General features: G+C 40.3%; 1 protein-coding gene across 1 annotated transcript in view; it reads left to right on the forward strand.

Annotated features, from left to right (window-relative positions):
* ANKH (ANKH inorganic pyrophosphate transport regulator) overlaps positions 1-20,608 on the forward strand; it is a 97,825-nt gene that overhangs the window by 44,259 nt on the left and 32,958 nt on the right. Inside the window, exons 2-3 of the mRNA XM_062499649.1 lie at positions 11,262-11,478; positions 19,797-19,915. Coding sequence (XP_062355633.1) covers positions 11,262-11,478; positions 19,797-19,915 — 336 coding nt within the window. The remainder of the gene's footprint in view (positions 1-11,261; positions 11,479-19,796; positions 19,916-20,608) is intronic.

Consider the following 20,608-nt stretch of genomic DNA (forward strand, 5'->3'; position numbering starts at 1 on the left):
ATTTGCTACGACTCCATGGGTTCTTCCAAGGCTCTCTTTCTCTGGAGAAGACTGCCTAGGTAGTGCTTAAGGAATTCTGAGTAGAAGCACTAGCCAGGGATTTGCTGAAGCTATTAGGCAATTAATTATTGCCAGGAATTTAAAGGGTACTCCAGTGGACCCCTGTCTCTGCGGTCTGTGTGTCCTGGTATATTCAGAAAGAATGCTTTTTTGACTCCCTTTATAACTTACATGTTACCAAGAGGTACAGAGGAAAAGTTTGAAGCATTGATATATTTTCCACGTCTCCCCTTTTTCACTGGATCCAGTAAGGGCAGAACATAACTACTTTGATTGCATTTCAAATGAACTGGTATTTCACCTTATTTCCATTGTCACAGAAAGCCATTTATTATAAGAGCAGCAATTTGGCTCCCAGCTGCCATGAGATAACATAAGCACCAGTAATCAGGTTCTCCCATGGCATCCCACTCTTCTAGGTCAGAGGGTATTTCAGCCCTCCTTGTGCAGAAATATTACTGTGGTTCCCCTTGTGAAGCACAGGGTGTTTTAAAAAGAGTGTATGATTTCTAGAGAAACTTGTTTGTTACTCGTGCTCCATATAGCCACCATCTGGAAAAATCCACGTGCAATAATTTCATTGTGGGTTGGCTTGTTGACTTTGTGTCACTGGACACTGAGGGAACCAGCTGAGCTATTTTTAAAAGGAAATGTTGGCCAATCCTGTCAACAGCACCTGCAGGAACCAGGCAAGGAGTCCAAGGTTCTCAAAACTTAGGCTGAGGACAGAGAAAGCTTGGTTTTCTGCAGGAAAGTTTTACTTTGGGGAAACACTACCTCTTCTCCTTTCTGTCTTCCTCCACCACACATCTTTACCACCCGCTTTCCATTTATTTTAAATGGATACATTAGGTTAAATTCTAGAGGCAGAATTATTGGTTTGATGAAACTGTCACTTTCTGCAGATACTGAAGTATTGGAAAGTTCTGTAAGAACTGGAAATATTTTAAAGCACATTTTGCACTAGCTTTACACAAATGAATCAACAGCCACTATACACAATTTGTTTTCAAGTCCACTGAGTAACTTTAATCTCATCCTAATAAAGCTGCTACAAAGAATAAGAATGGAAGAGGAAAATAAAAGAGATACAAATGAAAGGTTTTCCTACTGTTGTAGAGTTTAATTATGATGGGTGTTTCTAGCAGAGGAAACACCAAGTTTGTATTTAGGCTGGTGGTCTGGGTGCCCTCCATTTGTCACTTCTAGGCAATTAAGATATGAGCTATGCTGGCACCTGTACACTTGCAGTCACAGGCACTCACACCTAACAAATCAGCTTTGTGTAGCCCAAACTGTGCTTTGCCCAGCTGACAGCGTGCTGGAGGGAACAGCTGCTTAATGACAGCCCTTAACCAGCCATGCTCCCCACTCTCAACACAACAGCTGAGGAAAATATCAGACCTCAAATATGTTCTGCATGGGTGAAGATGGGCAAAGCCCTGGAACATAAGTAATAAGTCTGTGCTGGGCCACATGGGCAGATAAATGCTTCAAGAGTAAGCTAATGGACAGCAGATAATTGCATGGCACACTAAGTACCAGTAAAGGTGGGGCTGTACTACATGTCTGGGGACAGATGGCCAAGCTCCGACTTCCAAAGTCGGGCGCAGAAGCCTTGCTTAATGTTTATGTGTATTTTTTTGTAATCACAGTGGCTTTGATGTATATTTTATAGAGTGTTCAGGGTTTTTTGACATACTACAGTACTTAGGTTTCCTTCTAAGCTTAGTCATTGGACAAGTCAAGAATTTGTTCATTTGCTCAGCAGGCTCCTTACGTATCTTGTCTGCAGCGAGAGAGAGAACATTTATTCATGCTGAATGAACAAAACTTGCAGACTTGCACCCTTTCAACATGTGCAAGAAATGTTCATTAAATAGCAGAAACTCAATTGCTTTACATATTTTGCCTAGCTCCACTCACAGCAGAGGAGTAGCAGTTTGTGAGGTACATTTACTTTGGTCTGGTGCTGATTACTGATGAATTTGAACCACATTAGGGGAGGAAAGGAGCAAAGAGCAGATAACCAATCTATCTTCCCCGAATTCTCATACTTTCAACTTCTGACTAACGAATTTGTTCTTCTAATTTACACAAAACCCCAAAATATGTGTTTGCATGACCATACTCCAGTGAAGCAACCCACCTCTCCCAGATCACTACCAGTTCTGGCAAAAAGAGTAATTTGGAACAGCAGCAGCAGTAGGCTAATCTCTAGAGCAGCCATGAATTGGTAAGATAGTACATGTGGTGATAATAAAAGGTTTTGCTGCAGTATTGGTGGCCTTGAATTTGATTGTTGGCTTTCACACAGTTTGCTGGGTGTAATTAATACATCATTTAAAATCCATGCAGAAAGGGAATTGAGAGGATATGTCAATTATTTGTCTTCCACATAGGAGGACATAGCTTTGAATTATTAATAAAGAGTGGAAAGTATGTAGAAATAAGAGAATTTAAACAAAGTATATTTTATTGATCTTGCCTCTAGGGTCCTTTCCAAAAGAGGCAAAATTGGAGAATCAATCACCTCACAATTCCTGAGAAAGAATTCATAGTAGGGTACTGCAGCTTCAGTCTGTGGAAAGAGAAAGTATTTGCCTTTTGCTTTGAGCAAATATAGGTAGTGTTCTTGTTCCCTGGTTTCTTAAGAACTTGAACCTGTGTGGTCTCTGCTGGGTGTTGATGCTTGACTTTCTCTTTCTCTTGACTGCTCTAAGCTTGATGCCTAGGAGCACACAGCACAGCTGAAATATAGGCAAGATTTCTGCATAGATAAAGCAGTTGAACAAGTTTTACTGAACCTGTGCAACTCATATTTTGCAGATGCTTGGCCAAGTTTTGGTCTGGTTTAAAGGCATTTTTGATAGCTTCTGCCAAATGTCAGAGATTTTCACCAAATGCTTTATTCATCAAGACTTTTTATAATGTGAAAAATTAAAGGAAATATTTTTAAAAATCTACAAAGCCAGGAACAAACCTCATTAATTTTCCATAATCCTTCAGCTGGCAAAAGTACTTTGCAGGTATGTTGAAGTGTTTGCTTGGATTTTTTATTTTTTTTTCCTATTTGAGTATTTTTTAAGGGGAAAGAATGGATTTACACTACACACAGGATTTTGTAATTGTGAGTTTCAGGTGACCTTATATGAAAAAATATGACTTAAGAAAGCTGCTTATGTGAAAGAAGAGGCCTGGCTTCATATGCAAGGCATGAACATACAAAAGAAACACAAAAGAAACAAACACAACATCTAAATTACTGAAAAATACTGAACAGGAGGGGTGAAAATTGGAAGACAAGTGGAGCTAAATAATTTCTTGCCATGAGTCAAAAACATAGGTGAGTTAATGTGGAGGACGAGATCTCTGGTGAAAGTGAGAAGAGGCGGTAGTGAATGAAGAAACAAAAGATCTTTCAGGAAAAGAGAGGAACACGTGGGAAGTGGAGTTAGACTGATGCTAGCAAACTTTAATGTGCAAGGGAGGCAGATGTGGACCTTCAGATGCCAGTTTTGTTGACATGTTGAAATTCAGGCTGAGAGGGGCCTCCCAGATGTTGTCTAGGGAAGGTGTGGGGTCTCCACAACATCTCCCAGATGTTCAGTCTGCGGCAGCGCTCTAAGCTGGCCCCCAGGGCCCCTTCCAACCTGAACCTGCCCAGACACTTCGGAGCCTAGTGAGGTGTAATCGTGGAGAAAGTGACACTCTCCATTTCAGGATGAGGGAGCCATGAGCAGTCTTTCAGCAAAGAGTGAGTTAGTGCAGATAAAAAGGCAATATGCCAGACTGGTGAGGGACTGACAGGTGCGGGACCTGTGTGGATTAAATTTGCTGTGTGCATACGAACAAGTCTTATAACAGTCCTTGCAGATGTTTAATTTATAAACATGAGAAAAAGTGAGTTTATGAAATGTGCAACTGATAGAGAATCAGCTTACTTTTTACTTTGGGGATATAATGTGCAGAAGAGAACAGAGCCTGTTTCTGTGGGAAATTAAAAACAAAAGAAGGAGCATTGCTGTAGATACTGTATCACTTGTGATAAAGGCAAATATTCTTTGTGTGCAGATGCATATGATATGCATTTGTATCCTCCCCAGTGTTTTCTAGCACTTAAAAGTAATCAAAATGGAATTTGGTGAAGAAATGATCGCTATTCCACTGGCATTCTGAAGAGATAGGGAACCAGCTTTCTCCTAGTTTTCTATGTCTCAATTTACGTCTCAGTTTTTATTTGTCTGTACTCCTACACTTAGAAACAGAAATAGCTTTTGAGAAGAAAATGAGTCTTTGGCATGAAGATCTGAAGACAAATAACCTCAGCCCAGAGTTTGCCATGCTTATGCAACATATTCCCAAATGCTTCTCACCTTTGCAGACTAGCTCCAGGGAAACATGAATGAAAAGCTTGCACACTGCTTTGGGAACAAAGCATTCCCCTGCATACCCTTTGAATACATTTTGGACAATTGATTAGTATCAGTTAGAGGATACCAGGAAAATCACAATGCAGAGGAGTATCTCTGACGTTGCTTTTGTCCTGTTTCCCTAGAAGCACTGCTTGCCTGAAAAAGGCCAGGAAAAGTTAAAGCTTATGGTCTCACCTCAGGAGTCATGTTTGTTTGCAGACATCAGTGGAAATGGCAGTGGTTTAGGTCTCCTTCATGCTGGTGTCAGGCATCCCTGTTCCACACAAGGATGTGTGTCCTGGAGGGCTTCCCACAGTCATGGCTCATAGCTCTCTTGTCTTTGGGATCAGTGTTCTCCACATCCCACAGGGAAGAAACCATCTGCAGCAGCTTATTCACTCTCCAGGATTGCTCCCTGTCATAAATATTCTGGAACTTTGTCAAATGTCATTTGAAAAGAGACACTCTTTTGCTTCACTGAGTCTGGTTTCTTTCCTGTGGTCCTGCACCACTATCATCTGTGGTTTGTGCATTATTCTCTGCCTCGTTGTGCTGTAACCTGTTGTTCATTAATCTACACACAGGCAGTAGGTGCCCTAGGGCAGTGTGCCACATCTGTTCCTCCAGCTCCCAGACATGTCCTCCTCTGCCTTAATTTTTGCAGTGGGAAGGATTTTCCATTTTCACGGAGATGACTGTTGCCACTGCTGTTCTAGTTATTCCTGCACCTCCTTGCTGTGCCTGTTCAAAGGTGCAGTTCCCTGATGCATCCCAGGTCAAGTGCGAGCTGCAAGTGCTCTAGAGCTATGTTACTATGGATTTAGGGTATTTATTTAAACTTCTCCCATGACACATAGCCTGGACATTGGACAGCAAATGGCTAATGTCAACAAGTAAAACTGAGATCCTGTTCATGGTCACAGAATAACAAGCATTTCTGTTAAGGGTAAGAGCCTTGCAAAAATGTTCATTCTTGCTTTTCTTTGCTTCTCAGGAAGGTGAATGGGGAAAAGTTGCAACCAATGGCATTCTAGTTTCCCTTCCAAATGATGGCATTCTCATTTTCATGGCTTGCTTTTTGTTTCACAGGGTATATGAGCTTTCATCTTCTAGGCCATATTCTCATTACTTAAGCAGGCAGAGTAAATTGTATTTTTTTTTTGTACACTAACTTTTTTTAAAGATAAAATGTGACACTCACCCTGCACTGTGAATTAAAAATCAGCAAGCAACAGAATTTCAGCTCTCATTTTACAGGTCTGTCCTAATGCTCTTCCAAGGAGATCGTCTCCAGAAACAGGCCACGTACCACAGAGATGTTGAGGTGTTCTTCTCTCAGGACAGGCATTTTGTCTTCCTTCAGGTGGGGTTCAGAGCTCTGGTCTCTTGCTGAGGACTGGGAGAGTTTCTGTGGGTTGAAGCAATGTCAGCACTTAGAGACTGTGGAATAGAGTGACTGGCTGTTCTCCCACAGCCAGCTTTAGTAATGAAGCAGGGGGAAAGTAAAGTGTTTTAATAGTGGGCTAATAGGAATTGACCTCACATGGCATTTCAGACATCTGATACATGAGCTGCAACAGATGCTGACCCAAAAATTAGAGATACTGAATTGCATTGCAGAACAAAACAAACTAAACATCAACTCCCCCCAGAAAGACCCAAAAGAATGAACACTCTTCAGTCATAATTTTCAAGATACAATGTCTGACTCCCTCTCCCCTTGCAGGGATCTCTTCATACGGTATGTTTGGACAATCTTCCTGAGCCTGAATAAATGTGTGTGTGTTACTTTTCCCCCAGTTTTCTCTCTGATCTATACCTGTGTCTATGGAAGTCTTACACAGGCCTGTGTCAGAGCCTGTTTATATCAGATTGCCTGTGGTGGCTTCTGTGTTTATGAGAAGCCCATTCAGAAGCAGAGATGCAGCTGCAATAGTGCTCAGGTAGCACCTACACAGTGATCCAGTTATGGCATGCTTTCAGAGCATCAGATCTGTCAGGCGTCTGTCCTTCTGGCAGCACAGTTCCTGCAGTGCTGACCACGGGAGCAGAACAGCCAGAGCCAGCTGGTACATTTGATGCTGAAGATTTCAATGTGACAGGATTTAGTAAAAGAAAACTCAGCCAAGAGTCATCAGGAGAGAGATTATTTGACACAGGAGATAGATTGTCCCCTACATCAACTTGCTCTTTAACTGGATACTTTGGTTCTCTTCCATTTTCTTAGGGAATACCAGGTAGGAAGAAAGATACGTGCGGGGAAGGGTAACACGTTACAAATGTTTGCTGAACCAAACATACATTTGGCCAAGATACTGCCAAATTGAGCAGGTTTTTTATGTCACCTGTAAATAGATAACGAGCCTGAACAGACTTGAAAACATCTCAGGCAGAATCCCTGTTTCAAACAAGCTGTAGGAGCATGCCAGCTTCCAGTATGTCTCATTCTGCTTTTCTGGGATAAGCAAAATTGAGCATTGACAAAAATTACATTTCTTGGATTTTACATCCTCCTGTTTAAAACACAAGCATCAGGGTCAAGTAGTGACTGCAGAGTCAGTATTTAACTTCAAATTAAGTAGAAAATGTTGCATAGGTAGATACAGACTAGTGAAATATAGGTAGTGTGTAGGTAATAATAAGTTTTAAAAGCAGAAGAAAACTTGTACAATAGATGCTGCTGTCTTGGTGTTTTTTTTTTTTTTAATAGCTCCAAACCAATACAAAGTAAAATATCTGTCATCCAGTGGTCCCTGGGAAGGGAGGATCATGTGAGTAATGGTCAAACTATCGAGCCAGCTTAAGAGACAGCCTTTGAATTTTTGGCAACAGAGGTGTGTAGTCCTAGACTGGAACCAAACCTTTTCTGCCAACGTTACTGAATAGTGCTAAAAGTTCATGCAAAATAGGACAAGTTAGACCTTTGACATTTTTCTCACAACTGTTTCTTTTCAAATCACTGCCTTTGCATGCAAACCTTTGTTGAATTCATCCATTATGCATGTGCTAGAAATTTGATAGAGGTCTCATATGTTCCTTCTAAGAGGGTAAAACCAGCTTCAGTACCCAATTGTAAAGATGTGGTTACTGGCTTGCAATATTGTTAAGTGTGTTTGATATCCCTCTGACTTTAATCTTTTGGATGGGAATTTAAAATTGCTAGTCCTCTCTGATTTTAGTGAACATTAAAGTCAGCACACAATTATTCATAAAGAAAAAAGGTTCAAAAGATTGTTAGCAGGTCCTCTAGTAAAGATTTAATCTTTCTAGTGGTAACAAATGTGTCATAGAAGAAATTGCATAGAAGTCACTGTGTATATTGGCGCCTGGCATTTTGAGAAGTATTTTAGGAATATGACTTACTTCAGCTAACCTGTCCATGTGTCTACCAGACTATGGTCTGCCTGGAAGTGTTCTGTGGGGTTTTTTCTGTTATTTCTAGAAGAAGGATCAGCTATATCTATGGCTTTGTTTTAATCACATTTGGTGAATTGCACTGTGACATTTTCACCTACTACCATATTAGATTAGTGGTTCCTTAAGGACTCAAGCAAAGGTGATGTCACCAACAGTCTGTCTTCCAGCTTCTGGATTGCCTAGTCATCCCATCAAACATGGTGTGAATAAGCTGGTTCAAAGTAGGATGACACCTGAAATGTATGTGATCAAGCTAACATGCTGTGCTAAGTATTGCCATTAGTATTATTGCTACCTAGTTCTGTGTGACTTCACCGACGAGCTACACAAATCTTTGTAGAAGTGTGCTTCCTTGTGATACAGATCCTACTGATGAACTTTCCTTATTGATTTCTGTTCACACAAAAAGTGTTCAAAATAGAGTCAGATTAAAAAATGAAGGCCTTGCCCTGGTTTATATTGCCTTCCTTTATGACAGATTTAATTGGAAATCTAACAGGAAATTAGACTGGAAAATTGCCAGCTGCATGGCTGGCATACCATGAAAGATCAAGTGTCTGTGTCTTTCATACTGCACACCAAAGCAGCTTTATCAGTTATCTGGGATTTCTTGTGAATTTTAGCATATCAACAGCTTTAGCAGCAAAAATATTTGGAAGTACATAGGGTCGAAAAGCTACGCAAGTTTTCATAGGGAGTTTGAAAAATGAGGATGAAGAGTCTTATATTGTCATCTTAAAATGAAAAAGGAAAACAGAAGCTAAACCATCCCTAAACACAGCTCTATTGACTGTTCATTTCCTAAGGATCTTTTCAAAGAAGCATTTAGGACTGCTTTTTCAGGGCTAACCTCTAGAGTATTTCATTATGTCAGCCACACATTCCACAGGAGTAAAAATTAGTGGCAGCATATCTCTTACAAAAGTCCCTTTTGGATTTTGCCAGTTTACCTTTCCTGGTACACAGGCTGTCTCCAGGGAAGATTACTCAGAAGTTATCTACTTGGCTGTCATTTGTTCATTCAAAAGACATCAGTAAAACCAGAGAGTGAGGGAAAGAGGAGTGCTCAAGTCTTTCTGTCTGTCCCACTTAGATGGAAAAACTTAGTTACCCCAGGGCCAGAGTCATACGGAGCTGTTTTCACTGGCATGAGGTCTGTGCTAGGCAAACATTTCTCTCTCTGCAGAGGGATCATAGTGCCATGCCTTTTGACAAAAAGTTATTTCTTAAAGCCATGTTTATCCCATCACCTTGTCAGAAGTGGATCACCATCTTCCACAGACTCTGGTATTCTGTAGTTGTACAAAGCAGGAAGGAAGCACTTGTGCTTGTGAAACTGCTGGAAATAATTCAGCTGTTTACATGTGACGAGAAGTTTTTAAACTAGCCTACCTGATATTGGTTAGCTGTTTCTCTTTAAATTGAAGCTGCCTGAAATATTTCATTCTTGACAGAAGAAAAAAAAGGGGAAGAGCCATGATCAAGGAACCTTGTATTTGGCATAATTTAAGGCTATTTGTCAATTACTGTCAACAGCAGCTGAGCGTTTTGGCGTATTTCTAGCAAGTTTAAAGTAGATGGTTGTAACTCTGTATACACCTTGAAACTGATTACTTCACCATCACAAGTATCACCGCAAAAGACAACTATACTTGACTATTCATTTCAGAGGCCACAGTCTTTCAAAAATTGTTTGAATACAGTTTTGTGCACGCACTAGTGCTTTTGGCATTAGCAGATTTAATATAATTTGAACTGATATCAATGCAATAGGTGGAATAATCTGTATCCCAGGAAAAGTTACACTTAACAGCTTCAGGTATTCCATATCTAACACATGGTGTTTTCAGGAAGGAACAAACTGGAGCAAGACAGATGAAAATATTTGGAGTCTCAGGCATTCAGGTCAGAGCACATTAAAAGAGAGATTTGACAGGCATCAAAGGTGGAAAAGTTGGTATTTTCTACAGCTTTTTGCTATTTTGACAGTGCAGCTTAATTTTCAAAAATTAAGAATGTCTTATAGGAAGAGTGGAAAAGAACAGTAGGAAAATTGCTCATTTCTACTTCAGGGATGCGGGTTCTTTTCAAGTCGATAGGAGTTGCTTGCTTGTATGATCTTTGGAACAGAAAATAAAGTCAAATAACTGCAACAAAAAGTTTATGCTTCCATTTGAAATGGAAGGACTTCACCACAATTACCTGATGATACTCTAGCTAGTTTGTTCATTCAGATAAAGTGGTATTAGAGCTGTGTAAGTGTGAGTGAGGTTTGCGTGGTGGCTTGGCGAGACGTTCCTGGTTGGCGTCATTGCTGCCGCCCTGTCAACACACATCAGCTGTAACCCATAGGAACTAAATACTTGTTAAAACAAATCATATTTCATCCTTCATGCTTTTTTTAATCTAATATTGTTTTAACAGTTTGCTGGGTGTACCAGATGATTGATGCTGTCACACTGCAGATAAAATTTATAATTCTGTCATTTTTATTCAATACTTTTGAAGCATTTTGGTTCAAGCTGGAATCTGAAGGAATGTTGCACATCTTTTTTACAGCTCATCTTAGTTGTAAAAATAATCCATCTAACTCTCTGATTAATTGGCAGACATTTCCTAAACACAGACCTGGAATAAATTAGTAAGTTAGTTGTTCCTGAGTATGTCTTGAAAGACACCTGCTGTAGTTCTTTTAAAATTTCCTACGAGGGGGTATAAATGAATATGTTATCAAATGCAAACACACAGATTTGTATACACACAAATATGTATATATCAACTACATGAAAGGAGATCAGTTGTGTTTAATCACGTGCATATTTGGCCTCATTTCATAGTGAAGGTCAGAGACTAATACTAGCTAGTCACAACAACTACATGGGATGTTGTGAAAAGCTTGTTGCACAGGAAAAGTGTTTTAGCTCCTCAACTTTGAGCATATGTCAGAGTTTTTGCCTGTAAAGATGACCTGCAAGGTCTATACTCTGTTGAAATCAAGGCTGGAACCTCAGAGCAGTATTTAAGTAGTTTTGTATTATCCATGACTATTAGCAGCTCATAAAATTATTCTAAAAAGGATAGAGACTGGCTTCTGGTATGGCAGAAGTTCTAGTATATACTTCAGAAATAGATACCTTATCTTCAAGTCTACTTGACTTGAATTTAGTCTATATTAAATTATTTTGCCTGTGTCAGAGGTCACAAGTTATTGCTGCTGAATCCAGAGAAATAAAGTCCAGCTTGGGGTGAAAACAATGACAGCTAAATTTCTTGCTAAATTGCTTGTTTCTTCAGAAACCTGATGCCGGATATTGTGTTTGGTACCCTTCCACATGCGCTACATCATTTGCTTTTTCTGTGTTTCAACAGGCCTTGAATAGGGGCATTGCTGCTGTCAAGGAAGATGCTGTGGAAATGTTGGCCAGCTATGGGCTGGCATACTCCCTGATGAAGTTCTTCACGGGTCCGATGAGCGACTTCAAAAATGTAGGTCTGGTGTTTGTGAACAGCAAGAGAGACAGGACCAAAGCAGTTTTGTGCATGGTTGTGGCTGGCGCTGTAGCTGCTGTATTTCATACTTTAATAGGTAAGGTCACTTCACATCTAGTTAATAAGACTTTTAATTTGCTTCCCTCACCCATTCTTCAAACTGCTTAAGCTGTAGGCTTAATATTTAATTTGTAAGTACAACAGGAGATACAGAAGAGATGAGCTCTTTTGGGCTGGTATCATGCCCATCTGCACAATTTTTATTGCTTTTTAAACTGGTTATTAAGGAGCAGATTCCAAGCACAGTGCTCTCCTGCCTGGAAGCAAAACATTCTACTGATCTCTTTCAGTCAGGTGTGTGAACAGAACTTTGATGAGGTTGACAGGTTGCCTGAAGCTGATAGCTCAGTGTTACTGTTAGGTAGTGATGAACAGCTAGCAGTATCTGCTGGGTTGGTTTGGCAGGACTTCAAGGTGTTCTTGGTAAGGCTGTTTGTCAGTTCTTGGTGGCGTTGTTGGTGTACTCCCTCTGTACTTCCTTTGCTACTTATCTCACAGTACAATACTCTCAGCAGGAAGATGCCAGCATACTCATTAAAATATCAGGTAGTACTCTCTACTGCTGTTAGGAATCATCCACTTCTGGCGAATCATTAATCCGTGAGGAAGAGGTTAGTAAGAGCAATTTATACCAAGCAGAGACTGACTCACTGAGTGTACTCTGAAACAAAGAAAATACACAAAGCAGAGGGATATCGACTCAAGCAGCAGCCACAGCAATTAAAGCCATGTAACTTGGAAGACTTTTAACTTCATCCTCTCCAAGAATTCCACGAGATTCTCTGCACCTTCTGGCTCATTCTACAGACCTGAAACCTCTGGACTGTAGCAACAAGGAACAGAAGATGCTGGAGGAAGAAGCAGAGTGCACTGCATAGAAAAGGTAAAATCCTAAGAGTTGTAAGGGGTGGGAGGGAGGAGCCTATGGAGGCATTTGTTGATTGACAGGCAGTAGCATTGGATTAGATGTAGACACCAGTAGGGTGTCATTCCATTACAGAAAATGGGAAATGTAAGTGTAATGGCAGTATCCTGAATTGCTGTGAAATCTCAGAGTGGCCTCGAATGAGAGACAGCATTCATTGTCAGGCTGTTAGTATCTCAAGAGCAACATATGCTGCAGTTCATCATGAATAGAATAGAATAGAATAGAATAGAATAGAATAGAATAGAATATAACTATTTCAGTTCCTGTCTGAGTAGGTACAAGATCCATCTGGCAAATACAAATGCCCCCAGTTCTCACCCTTTAACAGGCTGCCAGCTATACTCTCCAGCTGTATGTGCCTCCTAAGCAATAAGGTTTGTTTTGACCATCATATCTCTTATTCCACCACTGGTACATGAGCCCTGTGCAATCCAGCTTTGCTCCATGTTACAGTCATAAAAAATGCTTACAGTAATGGCTCACTAACCAGGGCAGCTGTGTTCCAGGGATGTCACTGATTTTATAAGCTGAATCCATGCATTCAAGTTAATTTAATTCACTGATTTCAGCTGGTCACATCCTAAAAATATATTAACATTTGAGGCTGTTTTATTGAGTCAGTGTTATAAATTTTGGCCCATTTGTACATTTGGCTCTCATACTTCTTTGTTGGGAATGTTTCTTCAGCCCCTAGAGCTGAAGAGCTGCTCTTCTAGTTGCTCACTTGCTTTTCTGCCAATGCTGGTCAAAGTTTTTGCCTTTGCCAGCTGGATAAAAAGTTATTTTCTAGTCCTACAGTATTTTATTTTAAGCTAGGATAGATTTTAAGAAAGTTTTAAATATAACTATCAGATTTCCAGGTGAAAGATGTAACTGGATTTTCCATGTGGGACTTCTTATTGAAAGGAGGTGTTTGGAACAGTGGTTGGAAAACCTGTCAGCTAAGTTTTTTGCCTTTGCCTGGAAGTAGAGCCCTGCTGAGTTCAGAACCTCTGAAATGCACTCTGCAGATCCTGGGGAAAAAAAGGAGATTGTGCTTACCCTACTTTAAAGTCCTGAATTAAAGGACTGCACACAGTCTTTCAGCTTTTTATGGTGATAGACTGCAAAATATTTTTTGGTATTTTAACTTGTCTATGCCTGAAAATATGCAAAGGCCACAGCAGAGACTGGCAGAGAGCCTGAGGGAATAGAGTTAGTCAGATTCTAGCACCAATTGCCTGGGTGATGTTGCCAAATTTTATGTTCCAAGTTTCCTTTGAACCTATTTCAAGTCCTGATTATTTTGCTCTGACCCACAGATACACAGCCTGCCTAGCAGGAAGAAGAGAAGGATTTCAGTGGCAGGCAGCCTCCTAGGACCTGAGAGTACTCCCCAGCAGCTGCAAGCCTATCACAAGCTATCTACAAGAGACACAAATACAGGTCACTGTTGCTTGGTGGATGAAAAGGAAAAACAAATAACACTTAGGGGACCGAATTTTTTCCACATGCCATAAATATAGGGCTAAGGAAGATAAGATGTCTATCTGCCATGGATTGTCAATGCCCAGGAAGAAACAGAAAACAAAAAGCCCAGTGAAATAAGGAGTACCAAAAGGAAGAAAACAAGTGGTGGTAGAAACACAGTGACCACAATGAATCACCACATTTCCAACTGTGATAGAGACTATTTGCAGTCTACACACACAGCTCCTCACAAACAGTGGCCTCTGCTCATGGAAAATATCAAACCAGATCATTTCACACACCTGACTCATGCTTCATTGCTTCAGCACCAGCTCCCCACTGCTGCTTCCCCACTGGGGCTCACACGATCCTCTGTGCCAGTGACTGGCTGAGCTAAACCTCTTGAACTCACAGCTGCAAGCTCTGGGTCCCTCAGTCAGTACCCAGCCACATCCTTATGAAGGTCTGCAAAGTCCAGAGCAGCTCCTGTCACTCCTCTGTACAGGTAGCAGTAACAACTGAGAACCAATTTGGCCAAAGGGATTCAAAACCATATTCTCATCCCACTTCCAACGCTGCTGTAAACCTTGTCAGTGCAGTATTCCTGGATTGGCTGTTTCAGGTGTGCTGTGGAAATAGAATATACTGTTCTGCCTTCCTTCCCGTGGGCTACTTTGAGGGCAACTACTGCCACCAATTGGTATCCCTGGTGGGAAGTTACTCTGGAGCCAGGGTCTAAAGTGTTCTGTTATTTCAGAGATTGGCTTTTTGATGGCTGTAAGAGAAGGGATTCAAGATGCTAAACCTGTCTCTGCATATTTTTGACATCTTACTAAATTGCCATCTTGACAGAGAAGTCATTTATATAACATTATGCTAACATTATGCATTTCTTAGTGTTGCTGGTAAGCCCTCCATACTAAGTGAGTCTTTTAACATCAGTGTCATGAAGAGTATGCACATTTTCTTTGGCAATAAAACAGCATTGTTCAACTTTTCACTAGTTTACTGAGAAAGTTTGTTTCCTTTAGAATAATTCTCAGTAGTTCTAGAAATGACAGGGCAGCAGTTACTTTGAGGAAACATCCTCTTTGCTTTTTACTGATTAAAAACTACATGATGGGTCATTGTCATCACCAGGAGAAAAAAGGATGGAACTTTAGTAACCAGTAAACTTAAGTGTAGGTTAACTTCTGCAATAATCCGTAGCAGATTGGATGACCAGGAGATGTGAGTGATTAGTTTTGTGCCCATTTATTGCTGCCAGGCTGCTGACCGTGGGCTGCAGATTGCACAGGGGAGAGCTTCAGCAGTTCCCAGCAATTTCACTGATGCGTTTGAACTTCCCACATGCATGATCACTGCATGCACATTAAAAATCTCCCTAGGAAGTGAGACATAGGTGTAATCCCACGAATTCCAGTGTAACACTACTGGAGTTTTCCAGAGACTAGGAGTTACAGAGTGGGTTATGACAAGCTGAGGTGTTTTGTTTTTTTCTTTTTAATCAGTTTTGTTCTGACAAGACCACTGTACTAGGGTATACAAAGCATTTTGCCTGGGAAAAAAGGGACAGCACAGGAACACAAATCAGAATATAATTCATGTTTGCTGCTTTCCCCCTCCCCCACCCCCTCTAAATAAAAATGAAATGTTATTCATTAAATTTTTTTCCTGCTTCATCATGGTCATTGCCAAATCAATAACATGCTTCCCTGGCTACCACAACCCTTCTCCCACAACAGGAGCGGTTTCTTTTCAACAAGGTATTCAGGACAAAGGAAGAAAGCCTATGACCAAAGCAGATAGCAGTGATTGTATATCAGTTAAAACAGGATAATGTTGAGACTTTTGAAACACTTGTTTATATGAAGTTATTTCAGGTACTGAAAGTCATTCACAGATCCGGGAAAAATCAACTAATGGAATTTTAGGACTAAACCTGAGCACAGAAAAATATGATTGTAGTAATCAGTCTTCACTGAGATGCTCCTAAGATGTTTTGGTTTTCTTTAGTTCATGTATTGCTATAAGCAAAGGAATAAGAAATCACAACACCTTAAACACTAGTCATCTGAGCTTTCACATGGGGAAAGCAGAGGATTTCTCTTCTGTTTTAAGTTCAAGCTAACCAAAGCATAAAGAAATCTGTATACCCTGTGGCATCTCTATATGAAGATTTGCTGTTGTTTATTCACACTGCTATTTTCCTATCTGCCCACATCACTTCGCTGAACAAATCAGCTCAAGTACATCAAGGATTGGTGCTAAAAACACCAGGGTTGTGGGTTTGATCCCTGTACAGGCCATTCTCTTAAGAGCTGGACTTTTTGGCCTTTGTGTGTCTGTTCCAACTCAGAATATTCTGTAATTGAGAAACTGATGAGTATCAGTTTTGGCCATGTGAACCATCTTTCCAACAAGCAGCAGAATAGATTTGTTACTTCTCAAGTCTCCAAGTTCATTTTTAAAACTGGTAGCAAAGTATGTAAATGGAATGTGTCTAGAAAGAGTATATATACTTGGACCTGAAAATCGTGGTTTGGATGTTTTTCTCCTGGTAAAGCTATTTTTGACATATGTAGCTCCATATCTGGAAGTAAATATTTGAGAGTTTTTTCTTTATGATTTAAGTATGACATGCTCAGTAGTCAACTCCAAAATAATTACAGTACAGCTATGTGTCTGAGACTGCTGGTACCATTGAGAATGTGTTGTTTTAAGGGTGTCTGACGTTTAAGTGGTAGTAATTAGCTTGCTAGAGAAATCAGTGTAGGGACCAGGAGATCCAATTAGGTGTACATTTTTCAGTGTAATTTCTTGACCTTCTGGGTCTTAAAACTCAACTGGAAAAACCAAAAGCAAGAATTCTTAACTTATGCTTAAGTTAAGAAGAAAATGCTTAACTTCTGTGGCAAATCTGATTCTTAGACATAGCAAAACAAATGAGGTATTAGAGAAGAGCAAACAGGCAGCTGATCTTGGACTTGGACTTTTCTGTTTTAGTTGAAATGATGCAAGAAGTGGGAAGCACCATCTGCTTTAGATTCATGTAATACTCTCTGGCTCTATGTTATTAGTTTCGTACCATTCTTCATAATAAGTTTGTAAGGTTGGCCAAGGTTAAGTTCTAATTGCATCAGCAATTGCTGGATTCACAGCTCAGTGGTACATGCCTGTATGTTTGTCAGTGAATCTCAGCTTGCTGAGTCCTTCTTTGTGAAGATGGAAACATCCATGGACATCAGCAAAAGTGATTGTGTGCTTTCACTGACACATGAAGTAGCTGACCATTTTGAAAATACTGTTTTAACAATTTATTACCAAAATCAAATAAACCAAATGTAAAACCAAAATCACATTAAAAAGTACAGTTAAACTTTTTTTTTTTAATGAGTGAGAGGAAAACAAAAATCTTTCAAGCTTCCAGAGCTCAGTGCTGATATCCCTAGAAATCTTAAAAATGTGGTACTATGAGTTGTAATGGTATAAGTGCCTTGGGAGTGCCCTGCCAATAAACTACAACCCTTTTCTTAGAAGTGAGAGTAGTTCAGCCTCTGACCCCCCTAATTCTGTCATTTTTTCTGTGGTAGTAAACTTTAGGGAAAAAAAGCCCAAAACCATTTGATAGCCTTTAGAGATAATAAAAAGTTACTTATTACTCACATTCTAATCACTTTAAAATTCTCATTTAAAACAGATGAAGGGCAGGGAGAGCAGGGAAGGGTGATTTCTGCAGCATGCTGTGCTTCTAGCGCTGCATTGCTGGAGGTGGCCCCTCCACAGAAGCAGATTCCTCAGCACATGGACTATGATTCTCAGTCCCTATGTGGAGGATAAGGTGGTGTGTTTCCTGCACTGGTTTTTAAGTTTTTTGCAGAAGTGTAAAGCACACTCAGTGGAACCTAACAGAAAGTTCAGTGAATCTGACCTTCACACATGGCTTGTCTCACAGACCTTCTGAATTTCTTTCTTTCATTTAAACAAGTTGAATCAGGAACATCCATGCACTGCCCTGCCATAGAAACAGCTTTCCACAAGGACTTACCACACACAAAACCTTTCCTAGCAGAGTTTTCAAAGCACAGAGTCAAGATTGGTGCATGGCTATTCATGCAAAAATATAAAGAGGCTTTGCTTGATGTTTGAACTGCAACAAACACCTGAACACATAAGGGACTAAACTACCTTCTTCAAACTGAAGAAAAGTTGGAGTCCTGGTTTAAAATTCTTCCTCAACTCTCTTCAAAAGGAAACAAGGCTGGGAGTGCCTCAGGAAGATGGCTAAGCAACTTGGGATTTACTGAGTGAATTTGGAGACCGTGAGTCTTAAGAGTCATAGTTCAGGGGAAAGACATATAGATAGGGACCAGCATAGGGAAAGAGGGAGTTTTTAACATTTTTGGCATCTTTTGGGTAGTCCTGGTTATCTGGAATGAGGCTTGTGTTTGTTCACAGAGCTGTCATACCACCTTCTTTTATTTTACTATCTTGTTTACATCATCTTATTTGGACTCAAATAGTCTTCTCAGTTCTGTTAATCATTTAACTGCTGTATCTCTAAGCCATCACAAAACAATGTCAACTTAAACTCCTCTTTAATTGCTTCCAAATACTGTTTACGACTTATGAGAGGCAGTTTTAGGCTAAGAAGATTGAATTTCATGACTAATGTTAGCATTTGTCAATCTGGTTATGAGACATGCATGCATGAAAAGGATCACTTTCCTGAAATACCCTATATGACAATCTGTGCAAAGATAATAGAGTTGTTATAAATGGAAAATTAGATAGATGTTTGCTTTTGAAATAGTTAACTTAGAAAATATACAAGTAGGAAAGAACTGAAATAAGGTTCCCCAGGCACAAATAATTCTGCCATTACTTGCTTTGGGAGAGGCCTTACAGCCTAATCATTCTTTTAACAGCTATTGCAAGTGTATAGAGGTAATCAAGTAATGATGTGCAGGTCTAGAACATAGTTTGTTAAAGGTTAAAACTGATCTGGATTAGTTACCTCTGTGTATTATTTTCATCTCCGTAGTTCAGACTCCAGTCACAGCCTTTGTTATTCCTGGTTAAGGGGAGGACTCTGGGGTTCTTAAAACAGCTGGGTAACATGGGTGCAAACAGAACTGTAAGCAGTCCTGCAGAGAGCTGTGTGGGGACTTCCCATGTCTGTGCAGCCTTCAACCCAGCCCTTTGTGAAGAGAGGCCTGGAAAGAGAGTGTGGTCCAACATAAAAAGTTGTCTTGGGTTGAAACAGGACAGTGAAGTAACATGCCAGCAATCAGAAGTGGGAACCCCCCGATTTCCAGAGGTGCCCTGTTCTGACCTGTGGCTCTGGAGGTGCTGGCTCTAGATAAGGAAGGAAACTGAGGCTAATCAAGGCTGCCCACAGACTGCACAGCAAAGCACAGAGTGTCCTGACAGGTCCTGGCAGAGGTGACCATTAGGCAGAGTAAGGGAGAGGCATAATGAGTGTGATTGTTGCATGCCATCACAAATCACAATATCCTTTTATAGCTTTGGGCAGGTTTACAGGTAATGTCATAAGAATGCTGTGAAAATATATGGTTTCAGCATTTAAAAGGCACTATATCCCATGAAATACACAATGCCTGGTGAAAACAGCTTTTCTAACAAGAAGCCTTGATTTAATGAAGGAGCAGTAGATTTTCTGGAGGACCAGTGTGTTCATTTAGCAAACAGATGTGGCACTTACTATACTCATCTCCCAGTTCAGCCATTTGTTATCATGCCTCTGCCAAAGGTTACTTTAAAAAGAACCATGAGAGCACTCTTTAGTCATAAACAGCAGCTGGTGAGGCTGCAATATCTGAAGCCCTTGCAGCTGTTTGCTAAGTGGATGTGTGTCTGAGCTCCAAGACATCACAGTCTTCCAGGTACTTCTGAATATCTCACCCAAGAGTCCGTATGCAACCTTTGTTTTTCATTATTGTCTTGTTTCTCCACAGCATATAGTGATTTGGGGTATTACATTATTAATAAGCTGCACCATGTGGATGAATCAGTGGGAAGTAAAACTCGGAGGGCCTTCCTTTATCTTGCTGCCTTCCCTTTTATGGATGCCATGGTGAGTACCTGATTCAGAACTGAAATTCAATATTAATATTATATTTTTGTGACCTTAGTTCACAAAATTTGTTGCCTGGTGGGAAACAGAAGTATGCAGAAGTAAGGTGTGTCCTTTGCAAGCAGTTATTCTCTGTATACCTAGACTCATGTCCTGCTACATGGAGAAAGCATCTGAGTGGACTTCAAACATCCAGAGATCATGACAGATGTCAAAAACCTCAGTTGCCTTGTCAGGGTTACAGTATGTGCATGTTGGAAAGCACTGGTCATCTTGTGATAAGCTGCACTGGCTGTCTATATGCGACCTCATTCTGATTTGTGGTGGAAGATTTGGATTTGCCATGCATTCCCAAATCACCTGTAGAGCTCACAAGGAATAAAATAAATATTTTCTCAAAGCAAATTTGTCAAAAGGATGTTTCTTACCACGCATTTTTGCAAGTGCAGCTAACTCCAGTATATCTCAAATGCTTGGACAAGAGAGCCACACATGGGGAGAGCTGCTGCTTCCCAGATCACCAGGCTCATTGTTTGTCATCACCAGGCCTGCACATGAAAATGTGGCAACTCTCTTTAATGCCTCTACTTCTATGTAAAACTGGTAAAGGAGAGCCTTCTCGTGTCAATGCCTCCACCACATTATTACCACTTTGCTTGAAACAGTCACTGACAATAAAAAGAAGCTGGATCG

The sequence above is a fragment of the Cinclus cinclus genome, chromosome 1 (assembly GCF_963662255.1).
Source record: "Cinclus cinclus chromosome 1, bCinCin1.1, whole genome shotgun sequence".
Classification (NCBI taxonomy): domain Eukaryota; kingdom Metazoa; phylum Chordata; class Aves; order Passeriformes; family Cinclidae; genus Cinclus; species Cinclus cinclus.